Source organism: Glandiceps talaboti, chromosome 15, assembly GCF_964340395.1.
Source record: "Glandiceps talaboti chromosome 15, keGlaTala1.1, whole genome shotgun sequence".
Taxonomy (NCBI): Eukaryota; Metazoa; Hemichordata; class Enteropneusta; family Spengelidae; genus Glandiceps; species Glandiceps talaboti.
The window spans coordinates 12182734-12194650 of NC_135563.1; the positions used below are offsets into that span (position 1 = coordinate 12182734).

An 11917-nucleotide genomic window follows, 5' to 3' on the forward strand; every position below is an offset into this window, starting at 1 on the left:
TGTCAATCTTATTAGTTATGTTATCTAAATCATACAAAACTATTTCAATTATATATTTGTAGTAAATATCTACCCCCAAATTTAATATGTGTGTGATGTGTGTTTAAGTCTTATCTTTTACGTTGTCAGTTTTGCTGAGATGGTATAACTGGTTAAAAATCAAACCGTTGCCATGGCGATTAACAACCTTCAATACTTTGACCGTCAGGAGAGATGTAGAACTTTTGGTATGCTGCGTGACAGTCGCGAACTCTGACCTTGTTTCATTGACATGAAGCGTACCTGACAACATACTCGTATTCGTGGTGTCACAGGAAAGAAGTGTTCCTCCCATAAGAATTTGACCGTATCTTGCAAGCAGCATGTCGAGCGAACGAAGTATAATTGTGTCCGGCATACCAGCTGGTGTTACACGAGATCAACTAGAAATCCATTTTCAGAAACGCAAGAATGGCGGCGGCGATGTTGCCAGCTTGATATACCCGATCAGAGAGACTCCGGCATCCGACTGTGCGATTGTTACATTTGAAGCGGCTGAAGGTGAGAACTCTCATAATTTTAAACCTTTTCAATTACAAGAAAGACAAACGGAACATATTCTGCTTAAATTGCGATCTGTGTATTACTTTCGTTTTCTTCATGTATACATGCATGTTAAATTACTTCTGGGAATTAGCAGACCCCGCATTCAAGAACTGAAATGAACACGGAACTCAATCCCGGAAGTTAAATTCTGCCATATAACAACAATCTATACAAAGTCCAATATTAACATGTGAACTTACTTTACTGTAAATTATCGGAAACATGCACATAAGTCTTATTTAGATAATTACACGGTATTGCATACTAATTACTATGTGATATTTGATACAGTTATTGTTAACATTTGATGTAATTTTCACAGATTTGTACTTCATTTACAGTTGCAGAGAGCGTGTTGAGAGCGCCACAACAGCTGCAAAGAGTTCATCTGGGGACTCGACCTCTAAGTCGACAGGTACATACATTCTGTTGTTCCATATGCAAATTCCAATGCCAAAAGACATGTTAAGGTCATAAGTTGTACTCTAAACTGTACTGAGTTTTTATATTGTGTACACATCCTTATAGAGTGCCACGGCAACCTTGGTTTGTTGTTTTGATGTACATAACTTAACATACAATGTAAATAATCAACCAAGAGTACTAAACGGGTCAAGCCAATTTGAACCTACATCCGGTTACACGGATTTACTACCGTCATTTGGGTCTGGTCAGGTGTCAAGTTTTCCATCCATACAATTGTCTTATTGTCTCACAAAGACCACATGCATAATAAATGTCGTTTATTAACATTGTTTATATTTGTGATATTGCCACTATCGCTTTCTTCTCCAAACCTTGCTATATGTTTACTATGCTGTTCTTTTTTTATAGTTATAAAACTAACATTCAAATATCTAGTACGCCTGTCAAGTTAAAAGAATCATCCTTCACATGATATGTTTGAAACATCTCTTATCATTGACGATTGTCAACATTACAGCTTCGATCATTTATGTAGACAGTGGAGGGGAACTGTCTATGCTTGAAGCAGTAATTTTTAACCTTCAGTAGTTGTACCTGGGGTATTGTTTACCATCCGACAACCAATAATATTCACTGACAATGTAGGTCTACATGTTAATTGTAGGTCTATTTATCCATAAGTAGTATAGTAACAGGTTGAAACCATGATCGCGTTGAGGGGTGGGTGGGGCTGATTTAAGGGTGCGGACCCAAAAATCAATGTGATTCGCTGTATTGTGCCAGACTATGTGTACTGCTATACCATTATATTTATCCACTGTGATGATACTATGCAGGTGTACGACACTGTGATTAAGTCATTATGTTTAATACCACAGCTGGTTTGTTGTTGTTGTTGTTGTTGTTGTCGTCGTCGTCGTCGTCGTCGTCGTCGTTGTTGTTGTTGTTGTTGTTGTTGTTGTTGTTGTTGTTGTTGTTGTTGTTGTTGTTGTTGTTTTAATAGGTTCATGTTGCAGCTAGTGCAGCTTTAACAACCGATGAGATTTACCCGGCAAATATCGTATACTATAAAAAATAAACCCAAAAAAACTAAACAGTGATATACATTGAAGTATACTAATAAATAACAATATGTGTACTGGCCAGAAGCCATGAGGAATAGAGAAATGTTTATGATGACGTAATTTCTTAGAGTGAATTACATTGTGTATGCTTGATACCTCTTGAACAACAATGTGTAGCTATGAATATGGACGTGTGTGTTCAATGAGTTGAATGAGAAACAACTGAGCTTTTGCTGTGAAGGACCTAGAAGTTCAGAACTATTAATTTTGGTAGAGGAGATATGCCTCTCTTCTCCTCTCGATCATAAATAGACTAATAGAGCGGTTACCACGACTTCCTTACTTGTAAACACACATAATTGTAGATAGTGTCAGACTGAGCCCCACAACGATCTACACAAACAATCCCTTTTGTTATCGACATAAATTGTTCTGTTGCCATATAGAGCACAGAACAATGATTGTTCAAGTTGTCGCTATAGTGGTCTTAAAATGGCCATATGGATGAGGATTTTCAATTTATAAAACATTTTTTATCGTGGTTTCTTACTTTAAAAAATAATACAACCAAGTTTCATGTGTTTGAATTCAATAAATTGCAAAAAGCAACAAAATGCCTTTTAAAAAAGTATGTTATTGTAAACATATTGCACATTAATTTATTAATCATTTGCAATTTATTGAGTTACAAACAAGGCCTTGGCGTATTTGTTTCACAACATCGTTTTACAAGAAGGAAGCCATGATAAAATAGTTTTATGAATCCAAAATCCAAAATAAATACCCAATCCTTATCCATATGGCCACTTTAATGCACATGTATAAGTAACAATAAAGTAAAAAATACAATTAAATGTTAGCATGGAACAAAAACTGAAACACTATTTATCCAGTAGGACTAAACGAATAGAAACCATGAATATAGAAAACATTTTTAAAAGGATCTGTGCTGATGTACATAATTGTTTCTAGTCATTCGATAGATGTCTGAAGTCAGCCAAATTAATTATCCACATAATTAACTATTTAAAACAATACTTAACACTGTAGCTTTTCCGAGGCCTTTTAGAATGTGTGCAACAATAACTGTCAATGCCATATTTATGATGCAATTTCAAATGTTTTTATTGTTTATTTTCTATACAGGTATTCCACAACCTTACAGCAGATATCGATCATGATTTGATCAGATCCATTCCAGAAGCGAGAAATACTTTACAGTGGCAATTCGGACTGCAGTGTAAAGAGAACGAGACGTACGGAGAGAAATACTACACCGTCAGAGGAAACTGGTTCCAAATTGATGCCGCTCGTCGATACCTCGAGGAACTTAGTGGTCGAGGCGAATCACATTCTTCTGCCAAATGGACAAGAGATGGCGCTGGTGCGTCTGACGCCATTTCATCCAAGATCTGGCGATTTATGGGCTCTGATCATACGGAAGAAGAACTACCATCGGCGTCTGCACGTGAAAAGTATACATCAAGAGAGAGTGGCGCAGACAGTGAATCGTGGCCGTTACCGAAGAGAACAATCGGAATATCGGATCTAGAAGCTGCAGTAGAAGGGGCACATGGAGGAGCAAAAGCTTTAGATGAAGACATCGAAGGTCTCCTTGATGATGGCGATAGAATTGGAAGAGGAGGGCGGGGTATTGATTTATTGAGTGAAGCAACAGTACTTTCGATGGTAATGGACGATTTTGAAGAGGATGGAGGAGATGACTCAGGAGGAAACCATACAAGCCTGCAGGTTGATGCAGATGTTTTCCGATACTTAGAAATAGCACATCAAGAAAGCCTAAAGACAATCCAAGACGAATGTAATGTTGATTTGAAAAACGATGGAGGAACTACCATAACATCTGTGGTTATTTCTCCAGCCTCTTCTGAAACAGCTCCAGGTCAGGTCCAAAGGGCTAAACAACAGTTCGTCTCCATCTATGAAAGCACGTTTCATAATTTGAAGAAGTATGACCTGCACGTACCAGAAGGAATTAGCGACCAAGAGAAGATAGAACTAGCAGCACTGGATACTCAGACTAACGTACCAGATGTTTTGGTCAAGCAAGAGGATGCCAGTCACTATGCCATATATGGAAGTGGACGTTCAATTGAGCAGGCTAAGAGACATTTCTTTGACAAGCTCTCAGTCGCCATGGATTCTGGTCGAGTCAAGGTGCGCTCCTGGGAAGCCGATCTAAGTGACAAGATTAGAGATATGGAACCTCTGACTGCAGACGAAAAGCCTAAACCAAAAGAAGAAATATTTGAGTCTTTGCTTACCAAGATCAGAGAAGGTGCATCTAAGATTGCAGATGAAGAAACACCCGAAGATGATGGCAAGAGTGGCGTAGAAGAAGATGAAGTTGACAAGATAGCAAGAGAGATTAAAAAGGCCACATTTCCAGGAATTGCAGCAGATATGCCCGGAGCATCATTAATGGATAATCCCCAAAGCGATACAGTTGAAACTTCTCCTAGGGAATCGACGGGCGAAATTCGTGTCGAAGAAGATAAATCAGACGAGCTCAAAGAAGACGAAGAAGGAGGTGAGGATGGGGGACACGATACCCATAAAGATGAAGATGATAAAGAAATTCATGAGGATACGAAAGAGGAAGAGAAACCAGACGATGCAGGTTTAAAGGAAAGTGATAGCACTGAAACTTCAAAAGCTTGATACCAATGCATATAAGTGCAAGCCAAGTTCATCACAGAAGTTATGACATGTTTCTTTGTGTGACTTCTTTGTCTTCCATAAATTCTTGCCTAACATATAAGCTTTTCTTGTTGTCAGGTTTATATATTAAACTGCTAGGCAACTTCAATATAATATGAGCTACAATTATTCCGCAGTGAAAACTAACACATAGAGGCGTCGACTATTTTCTACTGCTGTTTTACGTACTGAATGAAACAATAATCTACAAATCTGCACAGTAACACATCATAAATTCAAGCTATAAGTTGATGGGATGTATAATAATAATCATAGCAACAACTTTACATTGGCTTAACATTTCAAGATATCACCTCTATTATTCAGTTCAATTTTCTTATGTTCAACATTCGTATTCCCTAGTTTTCTGTACGCCTTCATAATTTTTCTTATCTTGTGTGTTGAGGGAGTGGCCTAAATTGATCAGCCAATAACGAACATTAAAGATGATTCCAGTAGTGAATAGCTGATATCCTGCCCTCATCCAAATATGTTCTGAGAAACAAATAATTTAATATTTACTGAGAACATTCATTGAGAAGTACATGTATGCTGTTATTTTATTATGATTCCGATTGTTCATGTTAACGTTATCACAGAGTTTGAATAATGTAATGTGATCCATAATGGTGTCGTTATCACAACTTTATAAATAAACATGCTGCAAGTTGTTATTTTGGTCTGCAAGCAAATTATTTGTCCGAGTTGATATTATTCCTTGCAAAACCAAGTTGTACATATCAGAATAGAAAATACCGCCTCATGACATGTAAAACTCGTGCCTGTCTGATTGGTGCTGCTGTGCTCGAAATATGAGCCAAAGACGTTCAGAATCGTCCCAATCTATCTTAGATTAAGCTTATTAAGGACTGTCAGATATATTTATATTATTCTCCAATATTTGTCTTCGTTCGGACTGGAAAATACTAGTTACAAAGAATTTGTCACCACTCGTTTTCGACTTCGTTGTGGCAAGATCCCCTATATGCCACTAAGACTCATATTGTCCTCGACTAAGCGAACAAAATTTGGCAAATAATATGTCCTAAAGTTGTGATTCAGATGTGGCGTTTTGTTTTCTTTGAAACGCTACATTTAGTCACAACTTAGTGTGTCATTCCTCTTACCAAATGCCGCGATTCGGTGTAGGAGGATCGACCTAGTAATTTGAATTTGGCGCATAAATCATGAAAAAAATGTCTTTTACATCCGATTTCATGTTAGTGTTGACAGGTTCTATTAGTACAACCAAGCAGAAAACAATTAGAAACTGTACATTCCACACTTAAGGTAGAAAGATAGCAATTTCTTTGCTACATTATGAATTTAGATGATTTAATAACATGATTTTGGATATAAAAATAATCGTTCATGGCCCATATACCCATCTTTCACAACATATTGGCCCCATCATCAGTATCATCGAATAAGTTTACCTACTAGGTCAAGTACTACACCCCAACTCTATTTTTGCGATTGTGAAGTAACCAATATAAGTTTTTGAATTCAACCATGGACAGAAGTAAATGATTTTTTTTTACATTTTTGAAGGATTCACAAAGCATTGACTATGAATTACAAGTGTGTACATTGAATTCACTCGTGCAGTTCTGGTGGTCGAGGACATACTAGCAAAAACAATGTTATATTGATAGTGATATTTGATTGATGGTGTGCTGTGCTGTGCTGTGCTGTGTGTGAATGCAGACTAATATGTTCATGTATAATAATGGAAGCAAGCTATGGATAATATTATTCATGTGTTTGGGGGATTTTCATGTACTCCTGCATATATTTTCTTTATTTGTAACAAGGTTCCTGAGCTCCCTGTGACAGAATCACTAACAGCAAGTAAATATACATGACATAGACATTCCCAGCCACATGACCAACACTATTTGTGTATTCGCAGCTGGGTTCATGACCTGTGACCTCAACTACGAATATGGGTTCATGACCTGTGACCTCAACTACGAATATGTCGACTCACAGCTAACAACTTGTCAATACTTTCACTTGAATTATACACAGGCTACTAAAAGTGTTTGTGTTTTTATTTAATCTTTTCAAACATAGTTTGGCCTTTAAATACAATATCCGTATAAAATATTAGCTGCCATTGCAATTTGATCTACGTATATGTTTATTTCCCTTTTGTTTTCAACAAAGTTTATATATCCGTGAAGAGCAAATACGTACGAACATTTTGTTCCAATAAAAAACATGTGATATATAATATATAAGTATACATATATTTGTCATAAACTATAATTTTCAAGAATGTTAATTTCGAGAATCTTGAATCCTAATGCGTATAAATATTTTTGTATGGAAATACGAATAGGAGAACTATTGGGGGAATTATTAGTTTGTTATGTGTAAAACCACACTATATGTTTTCATATAGTAATAAATTTACTGTGACTTTTTAAAATAATAACCATATATGATGTTCAAATTTATCAATGTCTCGGAAGTCTGCACACTGAATTTCTAGTTTTTAATATCCATATCAGATGTGCAAAACTTAACAATTAATATCTTGGGAAGTTTACATGAGTTTACAGACTATAAAATTAGTATATCCATATTTTCTATTTACAAATACACACTGGCTTTACAGTTCATTCCTACTTTAACACACATAGGAAGTTCCACTCACACATGGCTTCTTGCAATACTTTGAGACAAGGACAAAATTGCAAATTTTTATGCTAAATACGTAGTAATCTGTCATCTCTTAAAAAATGTTACTTGTAAATTGTTTAGCAAGAAGTTTCTAGCTATTGTTTGTTATCATCAGTTAAAATCATCAGTTTTGTGATCAATTCCTAACAACTTCCAAACCACTGTCTATACCATATTAATAGTACTGTCTGTCTGCCATCAATGTGATTATTACAAAATCTGACTTTTTAAGTTAGTAATCATCAAAATGTACCCTCACAGTTCAACATGCCAATACCATGGAGTAAAACAGTATACCAGATCCTATCAACAATATTCAACCACTGCAACAATTCACAAAACTGATCACCTACGACAATGTGTAATGGAGTTGAATACAGAAAATATCAACAGACCTATAATATAGAATAGAAGTAAATTTAGTAGCCTAAAGACTAGGCTATCTAACTCAACATACTGGCTCAAATGAGATTTTCATGCCAGATAGCCAAGATGCTGAGCTATAAATCTAGCTCTACTCTGTAACATATTCAACCACATTGGAAATGTCACATCCCATGGAAATCAACCAGTAGTATGGACAATCTACTGATGAATTTGTGCATCGATCTACTAATGTTCCTGTTCAGTCCCATAGAACATTACATTATATTGAATTTTGGGACCACACAAATTCTTTGATTAACTGAAGGACAACAAAGTTATTCTATCAGTCACTGTCTGATATAGTGATATCACAGATTTCAACATCACATGTCTACGAACAAGTGTTCCTGCTTCTCCTCTTTCTATGTTTGAGTGCTATCTGCTGCTGTCTTGGAATACCACCAGTACTCATTCTGGCTGTACGTTTTTTATGTGGTAGTTTTTCTCCCTGTTTAGGGCTAGTCTTTGGTATTGCATCACTTGTAATTCTGATCAACAGCCTTGGCTTTCGTACTTTTCCTCCTGTACTCATTCTAGCTGTGCATTTGGCAGGCCTTTGTTGTTGCGTAGTTGTCGCCGTCTTACATGATATTTCCTGCATTAATGGTTCTTTATTTTCCCCTCCATCCACACTCCTTGCAGGTTGCTTAGGTGATGGGGATCTTAGGCAAGCCTTTGGAAGCTCTCGCGTAGCCTTAACTTCATATGTCTTAGGAAAAAGAACAGAAAAGGCATTTTAAAGTGGCAATATAGATGAGTAATATGTATCGATCTTTGACTTTAAATAAAAAAAACAACTCTGGCACAAAACGATCATTGACAATGAATGTATAACTATATAGATTACTAAGAATCAAAATGTTGACAATCAAAGTCTTATTGTCCTCATCTATGGCTCACTCCACAAAAAAATAATTGTTGAATTTTAACTAACACATCATTGAATTTTGGCAACTAGAGTTTATTAGATAACTTTTCCTTCAGATGAACATACCTTCAATTTTGGCAGAAGAGGTCTCACTTCTATAACATGACCAGACATCATTTGTCTTTTCATAACGACACTCTGTGTAGCTGGAATATACAGAAATAAAAGTAAAATTATCAATCTTGAATGAAGAAAAGAGAAAGAAGTATATTTTACAGCAAAAAATGTACAAAGTTGATCATAAGTTAAACAGCATAAACTGAGGAAAATGTACAAATTAGTTCTTGTTTATACAACCGAAGGTTGTAATTATTTATGAGTAATTTGCCTGTTCAGGTTGACAGGCTTTGTAAATACTAACAGAAAAAAATAAATGCTTTAAATATTAAAATCTTTGAATTCCCAGTAATGGAATAATAATGATAATAATCATTAAATGTTATATTTGTATAGTGCATTCCCACACTGTGCTTGAAGTACTTTACAATTTATTACCCCTGGCATGGACCTATTATGGCACAATAACCCTGTTATACTTTCTCACCTCCCTGTGAATCATACAATCAATTACAGCCTCTGTAAGCACATATAATTAAGTATTCACATTAAATATTGTAACCTCTATCCTACCAGGTCCCAAGCTGGGTTGACTGGGACACAATCATGGTTCAATTCTTGTCCAAGGAATTTAGCCATTCAGAGAGAGATGGCAGAGTTGCAGCTTGAAAATGCAACCCACAGATTCCGAGCCGATCACTCTAACCATTCAAGCATCAAGACGCTACTCAATATGTATGGATAACTGTGTACTTACTTTCTTCATTAGCAAAGGTAACAACAGCAGTATCAACTTCATCCAAATCTAACGGATATACCACATTGGTCACTTCCCCACCACCATTTTGTTTTTCCTGAAAATAATTCTTCAGTTGTTTGATAGTAGTATTTTTTGGAATCCCACTTGCCACTATGCAACGGTTCATCATGTCAGCGGTCACATTACAATCTGAAAACAAACAAGATTTTCAATCATTCCCAATACTGACTGAAATAACAATTATGTAACCCCTAGAACTCCCTCCCCTTCTTGAAGAAGATCAATCTGATTAAAATATGATGTGCCGAAAGCAGCTAGATGTCTTTATTTACCTTTATTTCCATCATTTGTGTTATTTGTTTTGTTGTTTGTCAAAACATAATGACTGCATTTCTGGCACATAACAAGGGTTGGTAAAACTCAATGATTTGCAATATACAACCTAACTATCTCTTCTAGAATTCTTTTTCTGCTTTCTGCAACATGTACTAAGAACATAGACATATAATTGAATATACTTCTAAATGAAAAAATCAATTTGGGTACATTGACTTGCAATTTTCCAGTCTCTTAAAACTCTATTGTGAGTCATACACTTCATTCAGACTGAGTGGATGAATCATGTTTTTATATTAGGGTGATTTATCACAAAATATTATGTTACACAAATAATAAAACATATTTATCACTTTCTTGAAACCAAATTGCATTTTCAGCAATGAATTGCAAAACAACCATTCAAAGTGACAGCTCAACGCATATGGTATCAAATCTAAATTGCCTTTACCTTAGTTATTTTAACATGGGGGAGTGGGCTGATTTGATACATGGTTTCCTACATGGTTGTATCAAACAGAGCCAGTAAACATGAATCTGGCTGTATTATAGGTTAATTTGATATACTTCTTAGCATAAAAGATCCAGGCATTCTTTATGTGAGTGGTTATACATAAACGGACCAACGACTGGACCTTTCAGACTAACATACTTCTCCAATACAGAATACAGTATATAGAATATAGTAACACAATTTAAATATTTGCATTTGGTATGCGTGTTTGTAATGAATATGTAAATTTAAAGTATTGGAGCACCAGCAAAACTGATGAGCCGTCATCCACATATGTAGACTTTGTTGGCCAGGCTCATCTTCTGGGTCAGTCACATGACTCATCACTGGAATCATCATGTGAAAACACGATGAAAAAACAGATTGGAATCCCACGTGTGAAAGATGAAAATGTCAGTTCAACTTTAGATCTGATTAAATTTCTAATACACAAATTATTATTCCCTAAATATCAAATGTAAACATAGTAAAAAATGTCGTATGCTTGTGGGTTTTATTTTGTTGCCTATTCTGGTTCACCTGATATTTCGTAATAAATATTTGTTGACTGAACTTTGTTCACATAGTTTCTATCTAAAAACGCTGATCAGGCGATTACCGACTTTACAACATTCCGGTGTTGATGTTGCAAAGGTTATATTTAGAACAACAACGTCCTTCGACAAAAGAAGTCATGTGTGACTTTTGGTTTGATCATCATATTGTGCATAATTTAATTCTTAGACTGTCAACGAGTTCCATAATGAAATTTTAATAAGTTAATGGAGTACGCTGTCGTTAATTATAGTCATGTACATGTACACCTCAGACAACTAGACTCTATAGTGATCTGGGTGTACACAGTGTATTACGTGCAGGTATCACCTTACGACTTGTAAAATACTCATTCTGAGGACTGTACATTTAAAGAAGGAGAGAAGAAAGTAAACAAAGGCAAATTAACGACGAACGACCGTCGTTCTACGAAAGAGGAAAAAAAGACTCAGCAATAAACCACGCTTTAAATATATTATACTAGTAACAACACATTTTCCCTACTACGTCGCTTGGAGTACATAGGATTGAAAACAGGAAAGTGAAGAATTGACATGCATGGTTCACTTTGAAAATAATTTAAATATATCCATTGAAAAAAGGTTCAAATAACCTCATTTGACCTTTAACCTAGATATCAACAATCGCATACATGCATGTTTACACGAAGGATATGACTCTCCTACACACGATGGTATGAGTACAGTGCATCTTGGTGTGTAAAACATAATTAAATACTTACGTCGTATTGTGTTGACGTTCTTAAATCTATGCTTTGATACAACAAGAAGAGATTTTGTCGATTATTGCAGTGATTGTAGCAAACACACGGCAAATATCACGCTGATCATCCGTTTCCCCTTGTTGTGCTGCGTAAT

At 35.7% G+C, this 11917-nt stretch overlaps 2 protein-coding genes across 2 annotated transcripts; one reads left to right on the forward strand and one right to left on the reverse strand.

The window, feature by feature from the left end:
- Window positions 1-276: 276 nt before the first annotated feature.
- Window positions 277-5657, forward strand: LOC144446621 (uncharacterized). The gene is made up of 3 exons (XM_078136425.1): window positions 277-540; window positions 927-1000; window positions 3222-5657. Exons 1-3 carry the CDS (start codon window positions 363-365, stop codon window positions 4755-4757), a joined length of 1788 nt encoding a protein of 595 aa, XP_077992551.1. The 5' UTR covers window positions 277-362; the 3' UTR covers window positions 4758-5657.
- Window positions 5658-7155: 1498 nt separating this feature from the next.
- LOC144446751 (uncharacterized) lies at window positions 7156-11906 on the reverse strand. The gene is made up of 4 exons (XM_078136579.1): window positions 11782-11906; window positions 9653-9844; window positions 8905-8984; window positions 7156-8619 (listed from the first exon to the last, which is right to left on the reverse strand). The coding sequence occupies exons 2-4, from the start codon at window positions 9822-9824 to the stop codon at window positions 8242-8244; spliced, it is 630 nt and encodes a 209-aa protein (XP_077992705.1). The 5' UTR covers window positions 9825-9844; window positions 11782-11906; the 3' UTR covers window positions 7156-8241.
- Between the last annotated feature and the right edge of the window lie 11 nt (window positions 11907-11917).